Raw genomic sequence first — 20608 nt, forward strand, 5'->3', positions numbered from 1 at the left:
TCTATGTTTGCAAAGACTGATTTTAATTTTTGACCCTGCGAGTGGCTTGTAAGGACATGTTAGGGTGACTCAGCTTTGGGGTTAAATTATGATATATAAGAGCTGACATGTTGATACTAACGCAGGCTTGGACAGAGCTGGTAGACAAGACAGGCAAAAGGTGAATTTCCCAAAATGTTGATCTAAGTAAAAGTTTGAGAGTAGACATGTTGTCATGCTCACTGGGACCTATAGGGAATGCAGTGCCAAAGATGGTCCTCATCAATGTAGTTGTAGTATGATGTATTTATATTCATCTTCTTGTGGGGACATAATCTGGCTGCAGCGGCCAAGGACAAGGCCAAGCTGCAGCGGGTGATACGCTCGGCGGAGAGGGTGATTGGCTGCCCCTTGCCCCCCCTTTGGACCCTGTTTAACAGCAGGGCTCTGGGGAGGGCCAGGAAGATCATGGCTGACCCCGCACACCCAGGCCACGGTCTCTTCGCCCCGCTCCCTTCAGGCAGGAGGTTGCGGTCACTAAAGGCTCTAAAAGCTAGACATTCAAACAGCTTTTTCCCCACGGCCATCCGACTCCTAAATGCAACTGCCCCCCCCCCCCCCCCCGACCTGTCGCCGCACTCAATGACCTAATGGTCTGTCGTACCCAATCACTGATCTCTTGGCATTTTGGCACTTCTTTATTTATTATATTATTTATTATTTACTCATTTTGCACTATTATGTTGGTTTGCACTGTCTTGTCCTGTCTTGCACCTGTCCTGTTGCAAACTCCTCTGTACCAACACAAATTCCAAACATGTTTACATGTTTTGGCAAATAAAGACTTCTGATTCTGATTCTGATTCTGATCTGGTCAGCTCCCAAGTGGGCATGATAAACTGGTCTCCAAAGGGTAATCTATTTAGCCCTGAAAACCCCTGAAACTTTAGTTTAAAATCTTAAGTATTTTTCTCTAACAATAAATGCACATGACTATATAAGCAACGATCAAAGTTAATATTAAAAAAAAAATTCAGGTAATATTTGTCGCGAACTACTATATATCTTATCATGTTAGATCGGCTCTGCTTCATGGGTGGGTGGGTGGTGGCGGGTGTGTTTTGACAACAAAGGACCCCACACCCGGTAATCCCATTTTGAGTCAAATGATGCTATTAAGTCTGTTGCTAAAAAGGTTATCAGGGCCTTGAGTGACTTAATGAAGGAGGTTGATTGTCAAGATATGAAAAGCAACAATGCATTAGTTTGTCTCTCAATTCTTTTCAACTTCTCCACCCTGGTCTGGCTTATTTTTGAGCTGTGGATGAATTCACATTTAGTCTTTTTAGTCATTCGGTTCGATTTAAAACAAGTGGCTTATTTAATAATAGGCCTATTGAAGTAACCTTTCACCCAGAACGACAGTCTACAAATTATAGGCCAATCTCTCTGCTCCCACAATTCTCCAAAATTCTTGAAAAACTATTTAAAGACAGATTATGCAAATTCATAGATAAATACAAATTACTCACCGACAGTCAATATGGATTCAGAGCAAACCGGTCAACAGCACTAGCCTTAACAGAACTCACAGAAGAAATCACTAACTTCACGGACAATAAGAAATTTGCGATCGGGACATTTATAGACTTAAAAAAAGCATTTGATACTATAAATCACAATATATTAATTACAAAACTAGAACAATATGGGATCCGGGGGGTAGTTTTGAAGTGGGTGAGGAGCTATTTAGAGAGAAGGCAACAATTTGTGATGATGGATGGATTTAAGTCAGAATGCTTGGACATCGTGTGTGGGGTTCCGCAGGGGTCAGTGCTGGGACCAGTGTTATTTAACTTGTATATCAATGATATTTGCAATGTATCGAAATCTCTAAAATTTATACTTTTTGCGGATGACACAAATATACTGGTTTCTGGGGAAAATTTGCAGCAACTTCTGTCCACATTGACCGCAGAGATTAGCAAACTAAAAAAATGGTTTGACAGAAATAAGTTATCTCTAAACCTAAATAAAACTAAAATTATGATATTTGGAAACTGTAAAAAATCAGAAAACATTGAGGTACAAATAGAGGGTGTAAACTTAGAAAGGGTATATGAAAACAAATTTCTGGGGGTAATCATTGACGACAGAATTTGCTGGAAACCTCATATAAAACACATACAAACCAAACTATCAAGAAGCATTTCAGTCCTGTCCAAAGCTAAGCACTTCCTGAATAATAAATCACTCCATATTCTTTATAACTCATTAATATTACCATATTTGTATTACTGTTCAGAAATCTGGGGAAACACATACAAAAGCTCTTTACAACCGTTGTATATTCTTCAGAAGCGAGCCATTAGAATAATCCATAATGTAAATTATCATGAACATACTAATCAACTATTCATACAGTCCAAAACTCTCAAATTTCCTGATCTGGTTGAATTCAAAACTGCCCAAATAATCTTCAAAGCCAGAAATGATATGCTACCAAAAAACATACAGGCAATGTTTTCTGAAAGGGAGGGACGTTATAAGTTAAGGGGACAGCTGAACTTCAAGGTCCACCACACACGCACAACGAAAAAGAGCTTCTGTATCAGCATCTACGGAGTAAAATTGTGGAATAAGTTAAGTGTGGAAGTACAGAAAAGCCAAAACATAAGACAGTTCAAAAACAGATATAAAGACATCATCTTCACAAAGTACAGAAATTTAGAAAAGCCTTTATAACATGGACATATGTAGACTGTAGTTTTGTAGAATACATGGTATTTGTATTTATATTTGTAATATTTATATATGTATAGTAACTTACAATATACATGTATGGGTATTTATAATGTAATATAAATAGTTTATAGTATATATATATATGATTGTTTATTATATATATGTATATGTGTGTGTGTATGTATGTATGTGTATGTATATATATATATATATATATATATATATATATATATATATATATATATATATATGCACAAAATGATTCGGTACTCATGTATATATGCATTATTATAGCTTTTTATTATACTGACATGCTAATAACATAATCTATCCAAGCAAAATTGATCTGTTAAGGGGTAGGACTAGATAAGTTTTTTACTTCCTCCTACCCCCTTTCGAGCATGTCTGTTTTTCTTTTGTTTTTTTTTAATTCTATTTCTTTGTTTTGCTTTTGTTTGTTTGTTATTTATTCATCTATTTTTTATTGCATGTTCGAAATAAAGACAATCAATCAATCAATCAATTGTTGTGTTTATTTTCAAATAAAATTAATGGTGTATAGCACAGAGTAAAATGCTACACAGACAATACTTAGAAAAAAAGAATGTAGAATGACACAAAATGTATCCTTTAAGACATAATTTACGGTTAATTTATGGAAGATTTAAATGTATGTCCTCTTAACAAGTACAGTTTTTTTCTGTGTGTGTGTGTGTGTGTACACGTGTACAAAATAATCACTGTAATAATGAACCAACCTTGCAACGTCCTTATCCTAACATTCATGACGACAGCTCACATGAGAGCGTGTGAGTTTACAGGTGTGCACACAACACAACACAACACAACACACACACGCGCACAAACACACACACACACACACACACACACACACACACAGGTCAGGCCAGACTGGGGTCAGTAAAAGTCAAACAAACACAAAAAGCATGGTAGGTGGAAAACCCAATGTAGAGCAATCACAGAAGAGAAAAGTAGTGAGGGCAAGCAGAGGGACAGAGAGGACCATCATGACATTGTTACCAACCTTCAACCCCCTCCCCCGGGTGCATATAAAGGATCAATCATCCCCCCTCCTTTTTTTCATTCTGACACAGGAAGCCTATTTATCACCCTCTCCCCCTATTTTCCTAACTCTGTCTTGTAATCCCTTGAGCAAGGGGTTTCTTCATAGTGGACCCGTTGATCTTTCTGGTCCTCCCCCTCTGACTCTTCCCAAAATGTTTTTTTTTAAAATCAAAATGTTCTTTGCTGGCTTGCTACATTTACAGGGCAACGGTCTCACTAAAATCGGGAAAGTTTTCCATGTGTGTTTTAAAAATGTTCTGGGTTTAGATGACATTGTTTTGATAACGATCAATATGCACACAGATCTGCAAAAAGGGCCTGACATGTGGTAGCATGCAGTTTGTAAAATATACTCTGTAGACAAACGTAATACAGTACACATGTGGAAAGTGGAGCCCTGATGTCACCGTCTCCACAGGGAGTTGCTTTGCATTTTGCCATTTACACGGCAACGCTGGAGTTGCAGATTCCAAAGACTTCACTGTGGAATCCTGTTTTCGTTTTCAGCCCCCCAAAACACTGTTGGTGTGTAAACGAATGGCCAGATCATAAACACACTTTTGCGTATTATGTTAAAAACACTGCCCCTGTAAACGGCCCCATTAATAAGTAGCCTATAGGCTACACAACTGCTGGAGGCTGGAGTGTGTTACAATGCAGACTTAACCAGTCACAATATAAGAAAATACAACATACAACCATATACTATGATATAAATAATGACAATACTACAAAGACAAAACAATTTGAATTTTTAAATCCCAATTTTGTTGTTGTTGCATGATGACCATTTTTGTAAAAACAAGTAGACAAGGCTGGCGTCTCCCTTTGTCTCCATCCCCCCTCTCTCCCCATCCCTCCCTCCTCCCCTGCACCCTAAACACAGCCTGGTGACATCACGAACAGCCGGTATAAATCCAGCCAGTTAGATTGCAGCACAGACAGTGGTGCTGACTAGCTCTCCCTCCCGCCTCACTTCTCACTCTCCCTGCCTCTCACACACACCCTCACAGCTTCTCCTCGTCGTTCAGATACCGCTGCAGACATGGACGTTTTCGTTGGCACGTGGAACCTCAAGGACAGCGACAAATTCGACGAGTACATGAAGGAGCTTGGTAAGTGTTGTTTCAGTGAGATTGTGTCATGGACATATAAAGAGGATTGTGTGCACGCTTATGCTACATGCGTATGAGCGTGCGCGCATGCGTGTTACAGGAGGAGAGGATGCAGTAACATAGCAATGCATGTGAGCACGTGTGTGAAAATGGAGCTGAGGTGGCAAGATGAAAGCTTTTTTAGGGGGTGCTCAAAGTGTTTCAGCAGCTGTTGGTGAAGTGGGTTAAGTAAGGGGGACAATTGAATCGGTAGTATAAAAGGGAAGAACCAAGATGGAGAATAATTTACAATAAAAAGGAGTGGGAATTGGGAAAAGGGCAGTGAAATAAATAAATTAGGGGAATGATGGGAACCAGAGGGAAGGGAAAGGAAAGGAGGAAGAGTGGTTGGGGTTGACCGCATGGCCTGAGTGCTGGAGACAAGGGTGGGGCTCTCCCTCCCTCTCTCTCTAGTGGTGGAGAAAAAAAAATCCACCCCACTGTGAGACACTTTGAATGGCAAGCAACTGGCATTCAAACACACAGTTGTGCAGAATGTGGGTGACCTTAGCTGAAAGCGTTTCATTGTGTGATTCTGTGGGTGGAGTTGAATATTAAGATGGTCCCACAGTCAAGCAGCTAATGGGACGAGAGCTCAGATAAAGTAGGCTTGACAATGTGCGTCCCTCTCACGCATAGTTTAGTGTGTGTTTTTGTGTGATGGGGGCACGGCAGGTGCTCTGACTTACAACCGTGAAGAACGACTTTAGTGTGTGTGGGTGTGGGTGGGTGGGTGTGTGTGTGGCAGGCAGACCCACTGACCTCCAAAGACATATAAACGCAAACCTGGCTGTTCTGGGGTCACCCAGAGACCTCTTCAACCTCTGACCCAAATTCTCTTGATCAAACACACACAACCACACACAGTCTTGGTTGTGGGGAAAGTAGCTATTTTAGCTCTTGATGAACCAGATAAGCAAGCAGGGAAAAAAGAAAACTTCAACTCTGGGACAAAAGGGTGTGAGTCGCTGTGATCCAATGAAATTAGCTTATTTGATCCTACACACACACCCTAAAAGAAAAGCAAATAATGATTTGCAACCACATACACACATGCCCAGACAGGCAGTCAGGCCAATGCTGCAGGTTTGGACAGCAGACAAATAGAGATTAGTGTGTCTTCATTGAAGGAGAACCAGAGGGCAACTGTGCGGCTACATGCTTTAAACTTTTTGAAAGAGACTTTGCCCACTCTGCCAATATTAATTACAGAAGTAATTGCTTTATGATTTATCTAAATATTCTGCAATGTTTCAGAAGATTTTAAACCAAGACAAGGGACGGTTCACCACATTGATCAACGGTGAAATAACTTGACAACCACTTGATCCACTGCCATAAAATATGTTCATGACTACAGTGCTCCCGCAGAGTTTTCTCTGTTGCCCCACCATGAAGTCCTGATTCAAACGGGAAATGTCCCCGCAGCTGTTGGATGAATTGCCATGAAATGTGGCCTATATAGGTGTTCATATCGCCCTCACGATGACTTGTCGCAACTTACGTCACCTCACTTTGCATTTGAATCGGTCCAATATGTCGCTTTACGACAAAATACCTGCAAGACTAGTTATATTCCCTGCAGCCTCGGAGTACTTTTGTGTTCGGTTTTAATTTGCATGCCTCTGCCTTCTGTTCAGTTGACTTAAGGCATCATCAGTTTGTTTGACTCCTGGCTTCACAGTTTAACAGTGCTGCTGGCGTGGCTTTAGGCTGTTATCTTGTTTAGTAATGCAAGTCAAGAACAGCCTACCCCAGCCACATTACAATACTGAGTGTGTCTTTTGTGTCCTCCAGGTGTGGGCTTCGCTACACGTAAGGTGGGCGTCATGACCAAACCCACCACCCTCATCTCAGTGGAAGGCGACCTGGTGACAGTGAAGACCCAGAGCACCCTGAAGAACACAGAGCTCTCCTTCAAGCTGGGAGCAGAGTTTGACGAGACCACTGCAGATGACAGGAAAGTTAAGGTGAGTTAAGTCAAAGGTCGGGTTGGATGGACTGGCTGATCATTTGAGGAATGCCAACACTCAAAGGCAAAAGCCCCTCAAACATACAAAAGTATCTTTAGTGACAGTGATAATTACTGTCATGGTGATGACGTGTGGCTAAATAAACAACTGTGGCGCGCCTCACAGTAGTTTGTTGTCATTCTTGTTTGGAAAGTCAACAGTAGGGTGACTGGTTTAAAAATTTGCAACCATAAATTGAGGCCTAAGGGCTAAGGCCGAGCAACCTTACCTTTTTGTGCTCTGATTCTGAGGGTGGAGGGGAATGATGTGCGGTGTAGTACAGTGGAGATGCCTGCAGCTATGGGAGAGTGAATTGGTCCCATTTCAAGATGAAATAAAGATACAATTTGAACTGAAGCCTTACTAGTTGGAAACAAGCCAAATCACTTCTCAGTATGATGTCAAGGGACTGAAGAAAAAACAATTGCACAAAAAATAACTTTGCTTGTCTGTAATTAAAAAATGACTTAACCCGGTGAAGGTTGGATGATTAAATATCATTATAATTGACACTTTAAAGTGAGACTTTTTAGGTTTAGAACAAAGTAATTCCAAATTCACAAGCAAGTACCTCAAAATTGTACCTAGTTGCATTAAATTGACCAAACATTCATTCATGAGATTATTCTAATACGATCTTGTACTGTATGTAAATGTGGGTTTAGTAAACTCTATCTGTTTTGTGTCTCTGTCCCTATCTGTTACAGTCCTTGGTACAACTACAGGACGGGAAGCTGGTGCACGTACAGAAGTGGGACGGCAAAGAGACTAGCCTGGTCAGGGAAGTCAGCGGCAACAACCTCACACTGGTCAGTGCGGTCCCAAAATGCATATAATCGATATATGTGTCTGTGAGCTTTGTATTTTAAATGTTTACCTCTCTCTCTCCATTGCAGACGCTCTCAATGGGGGATGTGGTGTGCACACGTCGCTATGAGAAGGGCGAGTAAAAGCCAACACTGAAACGTCCTGCCCTCATCCCCTTGCATCAGTTAAAAGCCACGCATCCCTATGAACCGAGGCCAAGCAAACCCCCATGCATGGCCCCCTGCCAAAGTCCCCTAAATGTCCCCTTCATCATTTCTACTGTATGCTCAGTATTTAACTTTAATTCTGACTGTGACCTCTCCCCTTCTATCTCCCTGTGCCTCTTTATACTGTGGTTCCTTCTACTGTATGTAACACTGAATAAATTCCAACTATTTGTTGTATTTTTTTTTCCCTCTAAAAGTCCAGGTCTGCATTTTTTTCTTTTTTAGAAAATGTGTTATGCACAATGTATTTGATAAACCTGGAAGTGTTACAATATAAAAAAAAGTTTGCCTACTGAGACCTGAAAATAAAATGTCTACACTAATTTTGACAAATTGGTGAACAGTGAAATTGCATCATGTGTGTGTGTGTGTGTGTGTATTTATTTTTAAATGGTAGAACTTAATAGTTAAATATGGGTCCGAACTCTAAGGACAACAGACACCACTTGTGCAAAACAATTGTACAAAGCTAAGTATCCAAAGAGTGTTAACACAGTTTCCATCAGTTGGTTTTATTTGGACTGGCAGGATGGTTAATTATAGCTCCTGTTTTGTGTCTGTGTGAATGTTGCCTTTGCCCTGGCTAGGTGAGGGGAAAGTTTGCTAAAGCTTGTACTAGTTGTACTTGAACATCTGAGTGCATGTGTCTGCCGTCTAAATTGGGATAACTCGCTCCCTAGATTGATGTCATGTGTTGGAGAGTGCCAAGTAGAGGCATGGTGGAGGGGTGAAAGGGCACGGGGTGATCAATGCCACTTCTGCTGCAAAGTTCTAAAGCTACACTGAACCAAAGTAGTTACAAGACGGGATGAAAAGATACACCAGTTGCTAAAAAATATTTATTAGTGTGATATACTATCTTACCCTATACACTTATGTTGTATTTAGGACTAACAAAACACAAGTAATCCAATACATTAGTTTTATGACCTGCCAACACGATGTCCGAAGTCTGACTAGATACATTTCCCTCATTGAAGTAACATGTTTCAAGGATGTCCTGTGTAGGGGGGGGGGGGGGATGGGACCCCTTCCCCCCAAGGTCAAATCAAACATTGTTATACAAGCTGAACAAGTAGGAAGTCTAACTTTTAACCTTTTGTTGACCTCTTTTTTTTGGATTCAAATAATGTTTCAACCGCACAACACAAACTCGCACTTCTGGTTGTGCAAGCTTGGGATCATAATGAAACAGTTTCACTTGCCAATATTTAATTCATCAAGGACATCAGCTGTTGCATCAAGAGGGAGGATAGCGTGAGAAAAGGAAGAGGAGTGTTGAGATTGACCAATGAAATGTGGCGGGCTTCGTGCACTGGAGGCGTATCCAACTACTGCAGCTGGAGACGATCAAGTTCGGAAAAGTAGGTCAAAACAGCACAAAAAGAAAAACCCAAAAGCAGATCAGACCTCGTGGGACATGACCCAACCCAAAACTCATGTTGTGTAAATCTTTCGGTACTGGCCTGAGACACCTTATCTTACTCCAAAACATTACCTCAACATGACCTCCATGGTGGACCAGAGCCAACATGAACAAAATTCTATTGTTTGTGTGTTCCTCTCCATTGACTTACTTTAACATCATGAGTTCAAGGTCCAAGAACAAAGACGTCCGGAGACACATTACAAATAAAAACATCTTTAATGGAGCTAACAGTTGACATGCAGGATGAGGGTGTGTGCTGAGTAGCTCCCTGGAGGCAAAGGGCTCTCTCATACACACACACACACACACACACACACACACACGTAAGTAATGTAAATACAACACACAATAAGCGCAGAATAACCTCAGGATATCAACCCAGCATTAAGTTTCTGTCACGTGCACATGTGCTGCATTACACGTCCTGTTTGTGTCTTTACTACTTCCTGTGTGTGTGTGGGTGTGTGTGTGTATCAAGTTCTCTTTGTGGATTACATTTTTTTTTTCTTATGGGACCCCCCGTGAAGGAGTCAGGATAAGTGTCTTTCATGTCTGCTTAATGAATTTCCCAGAGCAAAAGAAACCGGATAGCTGTAAACAATATCTGGATATGAAGGGGGCCGGGCACTTGCTGCCATGCTGATTCCACCTATCTGGTTTCATATGTTGTGTAAACTGAACTAGAGGGGCAGCCAGAGGTTACTATAGGACACTTAAGACATGTCACCTGAATTTTGTGTCAACGGTGCATGTCTTTTTTTAACCTATTTGGATTGTTTAAACTTGAGGGGAGGTTCTAATGCCATTCCAATGCTATGGAGAGACAGCGAGCAAAAACATGCCTTCACTTAAATGGATGAGGGTTTCTAAAATAAGCCTTTATTATTTAAAGATACACAGCTGGAGGTCTGTCACTCTTGTCTTCCCCTTTAGCATTTGTCTGAAAGCTGTGTGTGTGTGAGAGAGAAAGTAGGTGTGTGCTGTGCTGGCCGTATCAACTCTGTTTGTGGGATTTATGCTTCTTGTGTTTCTTCTTCTTTCTTTCCTCTTTGTCGGTAGTGCTGTCACTGCGCCTCCTTTTGGATTTGCAGTCGCTGCTGTCGCTGTTGCTGTCGCTCTCTGACACCTTCCTCTCCCTCTTCCTCTTTTTCTTCATTTTCTTCTCCTGGTAGGAAACCCATGCAAGCAGAAGAACGTGTTATATTTGGCGTTTAAAAAAAAGGAACTTCAACTTTGACAATGAAGAAATATGTGAAAAGCAAAGAGCGTTTTTCAATACCTTTCAAAACCAAATCACTAAACACAGTTTTTTTCTCCATTATACATATGCACAAAACTTTCAGGAAACACTTTTGACAGTTATCATTAAGATGCACTGTACTTCTCAAAATGAGCAACCACAGACTTGCGTTGTCAAACCGAAAAATACCAGAGAAGTGTGAGTTGTTGCAACAGATGACTCATCAGCCAAGAGACAAAAAGATAAAGGTGGAGAAAAAAAATAAAAATAAAATAACTGACATAGATTCACCTTCTTTTTTTTCTTCTTTTTGTCTGAGCCTTGCTCTGGCGCAACTGCAGAGGTCTGCTGCTGCGGCTGCCTTGGCTCTTCATTGTCCTCTTCAGGCAGAAGTGCGTACTGCAAGCCCGGAGAAGAGAAACAGTCCTTTGTAAAGTGACCTAAAAAGAAGAGTAAATGTTCATTCAAAACTGCAGCAAAACACAATTAAATGTGATTTCATGCTAATTTCCCAGTAAGTAGTCTCTTTCTTTTAGGATACGACTGATGTTTTGTTAAAGTTGCTGTCGTACCCTTGCAGCCGCACTTTGAGCATGTAGTATTTAGAACAGCCTCCAGTGTGATCCTGTTTCCTGTGTGATCCCTAAACTGCTTGCGTCTCCGTGAATCCTGCCTACGATCACACAAAAGACAGCAATAACACACACTTGTTAGTGCACTCATGCACAGACACATAAACACGCAGATGACAAAGTAAAACTATAAGCAAACTTACTCTGCATTAACATTGTTTGGGTCCAAGTCCCGCCCTGTTCCCTGATTGACAGCTTTCATGGAGAAGGACAACTTCACCTTCTCACCCCGAATCTGATAGACAGGGGAGGGATACGATGTCATCCTACTCACTTTACTGACATGGCATTGTGTGTGTGTGTGTGTGTGTGTGTGTGTTGTTACCTCTCTCCCTATGACTTTAATCCACACCTGTTCTCCCATATCGACAATCTCCGAGGCATTCTCAACCCGTGTTGCAGACATCTCGCTCACATGTACCAGCCCTGTGTGTGTAAGTGAAAAAGTATAGTTATCCATATGAACAAAAATTAATAAGATGCAGAGCAGAAAGAAACTGATGAAGAAAATTCTGATATATACAAGATCACCGGCGGCACCAGGAAACAATCTGTTTTTGGATATTTTATCAGATTACAACCATTCTGAACTCCATTTACTGACTCCCAATTCAAACCAGAGATCATGTATAAACAATAAGATATTCAATTGCAAAATTGCACATTTTTCAATTAAACTTAAAATGTATACATAAATTCTCAGGATTTTAACACCATGGTTTTGGGTGATGTTCCCAATAAACTTTGCTTAGATCGCCCTCTAGTGGTTAAAATGAGTAAAGCTGTTTTTTTTTAGCTTAACGTGCTGATTAAAGCTAACTGAGCCCCTCAACCTATCATTATCCAAGAAGAAACGTCTAGTCTCTTCCCAACCCTGCCCTACCCCTCCTATATTTTTTTTACTCTTCATGCTTATTATATTGGATTATTTTACACCCATATTCAGTCATAATGAAAAATTAATATGTCAACATATTCAAAACATGGGCCTTTACTGTAATATGTTATCCTTGACATCATCAACTGCAGGATGCTGGCTACCTTAGTTCCCATTAAATAAATAAATAAACATATCATCCAGCCTCCTCTGGCAATTAGAGAATGTTTTCTGTGGAAATGTTGAAATCCTACTCTAGCAGCATCATGTAGCTTTGGTGCCTCGTCGTCTCTTCACTCTGGCTGATACAGCACTGTATTAGACTGACGTAGACGCTGTGCACTAGACTAGGGAGGCTCCACATTGCTTTAGGCTCTGGCCAAAGTCCCATCTCTGACACAGTGATTTTACCTGGCAGTGGACACAAGTGTCGACATAGCATCTTTCTGCCACAGCATGTTTCTGTGTTTTATGTTTTCTTATAATTGTTCATGTTACTGTACATGACTTAGATGTAAAGTAACATGAACAGACACAAAATAATAATTATTATCATTATAATTTTGTATCTATGACCCTCCGATCTAAATATCTGCAAATTTTTGCAATCAAACTCTAAACAGATAAATGAGCTTGATTTTTATTTTAAACCAACCTTCCTTCTTGTATCCTGGCAGTCTGACAAAGGCTCCGTAGGTCTGCACAGAAACCACCTCTCCCTTAGCAATACTGTACATGGGTGGCAGACCTTCTAGTCCAGCAGGCTCTATCGGTGGGCCATCACTGTCTGACATTGTCGCAGTGGAGGTGGACCTCAAGAACCAATGGGTGAATCTAGATGATTGATAATAAAACACATTTCATTATTTATTTGCAGTATCATACAAATAGAATGTTCCTTTTCAAGTATTTTTGTCCATAAGAAATCCTGTAGATGAATCCAGAAATCATGTGTCGATACAGGAGGATACAGAAAACACAAAGAACAGCAAAATAATCAAATAATTGTAAAAAATTATTTGTTTTTGTTATGTATGTATGTAAACAATTTCCCTTCGTGATGAATGAAATATATTTATATATGTCTGAGATTGTTTGAAAAAGGATTAAAATAGAGAACTCCTGCATACTTTAAAGGAACTTGAATATGAAGAATTAGTTTACCGTTAAAAACATTTCACACAATCACATTTTTATTTCAAACTATGACTGCGTTATAATCACTTTTAAACCCACAATCTTTGAATGTGTATTTTCAGATGCTGCTGTAAGGATACAAATAAAGGTGGTTCCCGACTCCCGAGTCCCATGAATTGTACAGATGTGTGCAGAAGCCCTTGGATTGAATAAATAGCTGCAGTACTTTACATCTGTAACAATGCAGTTTTGAATGATAGCATTCAGGCTAACATGAGCTGGGAAGATTATAGCATTTTCGAATAACAGGTTTAACAGACATACAAAGCATAGCCTATACATGAAAACTGTCCCATGCGCAATGTATAAACCTCCATCTTTTAAGGGATATTCAATGCAAAATATAGCGCTTATTCAGGATAACACATATAAAACATTGTATTATTACCTTGCATGTACGCAGAGCGGTTGCGTTTCACATCCGGTTCACATGAGTTTACCAACAAGCAACAAGCAGCCAATCAGAGTAGCCGGTGACAGCCTCGACCAATCACACAGCTCAAAGCCACCGGAAATTCTTCAGCTCTTTTCTTCGTTGGTGCTACTTCGCTCGACGTGCCTCCATTAGAGACGTCCATTCAATATTTGTAATATTTAGGCTTCCTTTTAAGCACTTCTTTTGTTTCTTGCTAACTAACTCAGGATGATTGAACCGAAGAAGAGAGTTGCGGACATGGCGGTAGTTCCCCTCGTGGTTAAGCGGCCGCGGACGGAGCTGGTGGCGGCGGCTCAGTCTCAGCAGCTCGTGGCCATGGTAGGGAGAGTAACGACAACACTATACTGTCTGTTTACACTGGGGATTTTAAAAGTGGTAATAGCACTTTGTTAGAGACTGGAAATAGTTTATCGGGAATGAATGGGACCAGCCAGGTTTCCAGCTAAACATAAGCAGGGGGAAACATTACTTTGACTCGGCGGGACGTACTCACAGTTATACTGCCAGGCTCAGTTAGGACTGGGAAACGTAGTGATATCATGGTATCATCCCTACCGGGATTTTTGTAGAGATTATACTAAACTAGTCATATTTTGCCTCAATAATGTATTTTGATGAACAACAACTTGATCTAAAACTTTACAATATGTGAAACTGACACACTAATTATGTTGTAAGAAGGTCCTCCTTTAACTTACTCTACCACTTTGTAAGGCATATCTAGCTAAAACTAATGTAGTCTCTCAAGCAGCCCCTCAATACATCCTCCGTTTTTGGAGATAACTTATATTGGTTGATACTGTTTTATAGAGTATTTGAATAAATGTAATGGTGATTTTGGATGACGAGTTTCAGCTTTGACATGACTCTTCACGTTAAGTTCCATGTCTGATTTCTGCAATTATTGAAAATGGACATAGGGCTCGAGACTATAACCTTTTAATCGCCAACTTTTTATTTTATTTAGTGTGACCAGTGAAAATATCTATGTGCAACTCACAGATATTTAGGTGCATGTGCGCTCAAAACAAAATAAACAGATTTCTTGTTATCATGCATCCCATCCACTATGAGAAATATCAACTGGACAACTTACTTCTTTTTAACCACTATCAATATTTAGGAGCTAAACAAATCTAAAATCCATACTGGACATCTAACTATATAAAGAAGACACTTTTCTTAAATGACCTTAAACTTGTCCTTGGCATTTTGCTACTGTAATTTCTTGTTACTTTTTTTGTTGAAACTCTTGCTGATTCTTATGCACCATGGATAAATACATATTGGGCTGCCAATATATAAAGCTGAAAGAGGTTCTTCTTTTCATTGTTCAACATAATAAATATCAGCCACTATATTTGACCGGTGATGTGTCTCCCATAGGGTCCCCCACGCAGCTCCAGCCTGCAGGCTCCCATTATGCTGATGTCTGGCCACGAGGGCGAGGTCTACTGCTGCAAGTTTCACCCCAATGGAGCCACGCTGGCCTCCTCTGGATTTGACAGGCTCATATGTAAGAGATTAAGAATTAAACAAGTGAAAACAAGACAATAATGCTAATGCTGTTCACAATTTCAAATAACTCATCGCATTCTGTGTTTCTTTGCTGCAGTGATGTGGAACGTGTATGGAGATTGTGACAATTATGCCACTCTGAAGGGCCATAGTGGAGCAGTGATGGAGCTGCACTATAACACAGATGGCAGGTATGTACGATCTTTGTGGGAGTAAAAAGTCATACGTGTACTATGATGGACAAATGGTCAAAATAATAGGCTGTATTCACAAAAATAAATAGCATACACCTAAAGTTGTGACTGAGTGAACAAACATAAAGAAAAATAGGGTAACAATCTGATGTTTAGTTAAATCGTTTACATATTTAGTCTGTGTGAGTTTTTCAAAACAGTATATTATTCAAGGGGCGACCTTAGCTCAGTTGGTAGGGCTAAGGTCGCCCCCCCCCCCCCGGGCCTGGGCCCAGCAGCAGACCCGGGTTCGATTCCAGCCTGCGGTCGTTCTCTGCATGTCACTCCCCTCTCTGCTCCATTTCACCTCTGTTTCTACACTATCAATAAAGCATAAAAAACAAAACAAAATGTATATTATTCAGGTGGTAATCTGAAAACTTCTGTGTAAAATGATATTCCAACTAAAGGCATTTTTGGCATTATAATGTAATCAATGTTTAATGCACATGCAACTACTAAATGATTACTAACACACAATCCTTAAAAAGTTTTAAATGACCGTTTGAAGAATAAAACACAGATAAAGTAGCTGCTAATATTGGATTTTGGCAGGGGTTTTTTAAGTCTTAAAACTTTAGTTTAAAAGTCTGTAACATTGTCAGCTGTTCATCTCCAGCTGACCAAACAACCAAGCAGGCGTGACTATTTATTCCAATTTCAGTATTTGAGGCAGAGCAAAACCCTTTAACCATTTACAGCTTACTAGCTGGCTGAGATAATTGGCAAGAGACGTGTCAAGCTCCATTTTCTTAATTCATGGGTTAATCCAGGCCTACAGAAAACAGTGTTTCTCTCTGCGTATTTCAGCATGCTGTTTTCAGCGAGCACAGACAAGACTGTAGGCGTGTGGGACAGTGAAACGGGTGAGAGGATCAAGCGCCTGAAGGGCCACACCTCCTTCGTTAACACCTGCTACCCAGCCCGCAGAGGGCCCCAGCTTGTCTGCACCGGCAGTGATGACGGGACTGTCAAGGTGAGGAATCAGCTGCCAATTAGCTTTCATTTATCTGTGACAATATTAGATGATATTTATTTACTGGAACTTTTGAATCCTAGATTTAGGATTTATTGGTCTGATCATCTTCTTGTTTATCTTTCTTTATGTGTTTGTCAACACGATAGCTGTGGGACATTCGTAAGAAAGGGGCGATCCACACTTTCCAGAACACCTACCAGGTGCTGGCTGCAACCTTCAATGACACCAGTGACCAGATCCTGTCAGGAGGCATTGACAATGACATCAAGGTACGGGGCTCCAGCATATACAGACAACGCAGTCCTTTACATTTTCCTTCAAAACTGTTTCTATCATGGTCAGATCGAAGAAACTCAAATGAGCTGAAAAGACATGCAAATGTTGATAATGTTGTCAAAATGAGGCAGGGTACTTCAACGAAAAATCCATTTCACGATTAACAATTGATTGACACTGATCATTTCTTTGAATCAAGAGTGGGACGAAGTACAAAGCTTTTACATGTGATAAGCTGAGATGTCCTTAATTCTGAGCACATAGCACAGATGATGCTTTGTTTCTGGAACTAGTTGCTACCACATACAACCCATACCACAATTTAATCAAATTCTAACTATATTTTCCAAAGAAAAAAACTGCTACTTTTACCCTTATTACCCATCCACACTTAATTAAATGTATACCACCCTTTAATTAATTGGCACATATATCATGCAAAATACCACTGTGAGGATAATAGAAGTAATGAAAAATGGATATGGAAATAAGATGCAAATACAATATTTAGCTCATTGTCAATGTTGTGTGAAGGTGCTCTCTCCCCTCATAAGGTTAATTCATTTGCACTGATACATCTTCACTGGTGTTTTGTACATCTGGCTTCTGCTACAGATTTGTCACTGACATACCGGCTCAAGTCTCTTTGCTCTTCACATACACCCCTATAAACAATATGTCCTTTTTCTATGTGCTGTGCAGGTGTGGGACCTGAGGCAGAACAAGCTGATCTACAATATGCACGGCCATGGGGACTCAGTAACTGGACTCAGCCTGAGCTCTGAGGGGTCATACCTCCTCTCAAACTCCATGGACAACACAGGCAAGCTGCATTTCTGTGTATATTTAAAGTAAATGAAACGCATTTCCTAAAATCATCGCTGAATTTTCAATGGCTGAATCTTTCTCCGTGTAGTGCGCATTTGGGATGTTCGACCATTTGCACCGAAGGAGAGATGTGTCAAGATATTCCAGGGCAACGTTCACAACTTTGAAAAGGTAACATGATTAACTCTGACCGTTTGTAATATAGGGCAGATGTAGTCTACTTGAACTTACAGCAGTGCTACTGTTTTCCACCGCTGGCATCCCCCAAACGAGGGATTTTATATATTTGGGAATATACTATAATTTTGGAGTCCCAAATATGTTCAGATTTTCAGGTTGGCTCTTTTCCCTTTAAAAACATCAAAACATGTCACTTTCTGTAACGCAATAAACAGCACTTTTTGCAGTTTTGTGCATAAGTGGTCAACAGCTGCAATCCTCCTGCTGATGTTTACGCCTGTTGTCAACCATTGTTGCATGACATTTCCTTTCATCGTCTCCTGCCTCTACCGTCACTCTCTGCCTTCCTTTGTTATGAAGTTCATTTTATTTCCAACAGTAACTGTTAGTAGAGAGAGGTTGTGTCATGTTGCAAATGCAGTTTCTGACATCTGCTCCTGTCCTTCAGAATTTGCTGAGGTGTTCCTGGTCTACTGACGGCAGCAAGATAGCTGCAGGCTCAGCCGACAGGTGAGATAAGCAAAAAGTATAGTTTGTGAAAAACATAAATAGTTACTGTGATTAACAAAAAATGTACTTTCGCTGAAAGATGAGATACCGTCGTTCACGTTTTAACATACTGTTTTCTTACAATGCAGCATAGAGCTGTTATTTAAAAAAAAAGTGTGTGTGTGTGTGTGTGTGTGTGTGTGTGTGTGTGTGTGTGTGTGTGTGTGTGTGTGTGTGTGTGTGTGTGTGTGTGTGTGTGTGTGTGTGTGTGTGTGTGTGTGTGTGTGTGTGTGTGTGTGTGTGTGTGTGTGTGTGTGTGTGTGTGTCATAAAAAAAGCAACAATGGCCAACAGCATACAATATCTATAAACAATCAAGTGTTTGAATTGTAAACAAATGAAGACAAATATTGAATGTATAGAGTGTACATAATGTAACATAAACTGTAAATATATTGTTAGTAGTCAAGTGGCTTAACGGCCTCCACACACAACCTGCGTCTACCTCTGGAGCGTGTCCCCTTCATTACTGCTGCTTCTCGCTTTTTTTTGGACACACATGGAACGTCTCAACTGCTGCAGCGCTGCTCCTAAAAGCCCTGTCTTTCTACATAAAGTTTTCATAGATAATTCCCATTGATATGGAGTTGTTTCATTTCATGTTATGAAACATATGATTAATATTGAGTTTCGACAGTAGTCCTAGTGCCTCATTGCTTTTTTTTTAGGGGAGTTTTATTTTGAAAGAAACAAACAGGGAAGAGTGAATGCTGCTGGTATGACTGTCAACAGAGTATTTCTCTATCAGTTAAAGCAGAGAGAGACGCGCGTCTCCCTGAAAAAAATAGGCGAGCCTCCTGAGGTAAAGTGAAGCGTCGCTGCAGACGTGCCTCCGACGGCCGTCTGCAATGCGTCCGAGGTTGGATGTGTGGCCGCTCTAGGTTGATTACACGGTCGGTGAAAAAAAGTAAGAAGAAGACGCGCAGTAGAGGTAGGATGTGTGTGGAGGCCGTTAGAGTCATAGGATCACACTGTATGACTGCTAGTCAAAGCGATCTCTTGATGCACCAGCGAGGGCGTCACTTGAAATGAAATACACTGCACAAAATGTTTTGTAACAAAAAACACCACCATCCATATGTCTTTGTCTGTGTTTGTAGATTTGTGTACATCTGGGACACCACATCACGCAGGATCCTGTACAAGCTGCCGGGCCACGCCGGCTCCGTCAACGAAGTGGCCTTTCACCCAGAGGAGCCTATTGGTGAGTCAGACCGCCCCTTTGATCTCGCAACACACTGTTATTAGTGTTCAAAGAATAGATAAGAGATATTTGAAGACTTGAGGGATTGGTTACTCCATTCTTTTATTAAATTTTTTTAAGTGAATAAAGTTTTCATATTCTTGTGGTTTTGCCAGAACGTGTCCATCACCCAACGCGCCTGTTTTATCTGTGTTGGATTTCATTTTAACTCAATGATTTCTTGATTTCTCAATGATTTTATGCTTACGACTAAAAATAAAAGTTTTAATCATCTTTTTCTTTTTGTCCCTCTACACAGTGCTGTCTTGCGCCAGTGATAAACGGCTCTACATGGGAGAAATTCAGTAGTGTGTGTGTGTGTGTGTATGATAAACCTCTGTGTGTGCGTGCATGTCTGTGTGTGTCCTTCTAGCGAGGGTCCTACTTTGGAAGTGGATGGGTGTTGTTCGACATTGGGTTAGAAGTCTCTGTAATTTCCTGTGCTTCAGCTCGTCACAGAACAACCTCAGAATGTGTGTTTGAAGTTTATGATGCCTGGTAACAACAGCATCCACACTGACTTGTTTTTTTAAATTCCGAATTCTTTCTTTTTATTAAACTTCACAAAAAAAGAAAGTTTGTTACGTTCTTTTGTCATTGCGATTCTTTTTCCTCAAGAAAACTGTTGATGTTGTAAGAGTAAAAGTTGTTTCATAGAATTCATCCACCTTATTATTTTGTTGGAGGTCAATCAAAGATTCAGTTTATAGAGTAACTTGTTACAGATTAACGCATCGGTAATGACAAGAGATTGCTCCTTGATATGAACACTGAGTCAAAATGAAAGGACACCCAGTATTTATTTTCTGTGGGAGTGTAATGTTTCAAATGTGGGCAGGAAGTCCAGATCTTTCCTGACCCTATTTGTTATGGGAATACTGTGTACTTGTTTAATTATGTTTTCCTTGCTATTTATCAGTCATTGATCCAAGAACGAATGTTCTCGTGTGACAGTAAAAAGATGAACTGAAAGGATCATATG

At 40.4% G+C, this 20608-nt stretch overlaps 3 protein-coding genes across 3 annotated transcripts; 2 read left to right on the forward strand and 1 right to left on the reverse strand.

The window, feature by feature from the left end:
• The first annotated feature begins 4766 nt into the window (after nt 1-4766).
• Nucleotides 4767-8364, forward strand: fabp3 (fatty acid binding protein 3, muscle and heart). The gene is made up of 4 exons (XM_080046043.1): nt 4767-4925; nt 6762-6934; nt 7684-7785; nt 7873-8364. The coding sequence occupies exons 1-4, from the start codon at nt 4856-4858 to the stop codon at nt 7924-7926; spliced, it is 399 nt and encodes a 132-aa protein (XP_079902169.1). The 5' UTR covers nt 4767-4855; the 3' UTR covers nt 7927-8364.
• A 1278-nt stretch (nt 8365-9642) lies between these two features.
• On the reverse strand, nt 9643-13803 carry zcchc17 (zinc finger, CCHC domain containing 17). The gene is made up of 7 exons (XM_080045084.1): nt 13774-13803; nt 12844-13022; nt 11637-11737; nt 11455-11546; nt 11252-11352; nt 10971-11119; nt 9643-10604 (listed from the first exon to the last, which is right to left on the reverse strand). Exons 2-7 carry the CDS (start codon nt 12980-12982, stop codon nt 10434-10436), a joined length of 753 nt encoding a protein of 250 aa, XP_079901210.1. The 5' UTR covers nt 12983-13022; nt 13774-13803; the 3' UTR covers nt 9643-10433.
• Nucleotides 13804-13930: 127 nt separating this feature from the next.
• snrnp40 (small nuclear ribonucleoprotein 40 (U5)) lies at nt 13931-20191 on the forward strand. Its single transcript, XM_080044829.1, has 10 exons — nt 13931-14139; nt 15208-15337; nt 15437-15530; nt 16383-16548; nt 16698-16820; nt 17530-17650; nt 17744-17826; nt 18284-18345; nt 19484-19587; nt 19886-20191. Exons 1-10 carry the CDS (start codon nt 14029-14031, stop codon nt 19933-19935), a joined length of 1044 nt encoding a protein of 347 aa, XP_079900955.1. The 5' UTR covers nt 13931-14028; the 3' UTR covers nt 19936-20191.
• The last annotated feature ends 417 nt before the right edge of the window (nt 20192-20608 follow it).

The sequence above is a fragment of the Ammodytes marinus genome (genome assembly GCF_949987685.1).
Source record: "Ammodytes marinus genome assembly, chromosome: 17".
NCBI lineage: Eukaryota > Metazoa > Chordata > Actinopteri > Uranoscopiformes > Ammodytidae > Ammodytes > Ammodytes marinus.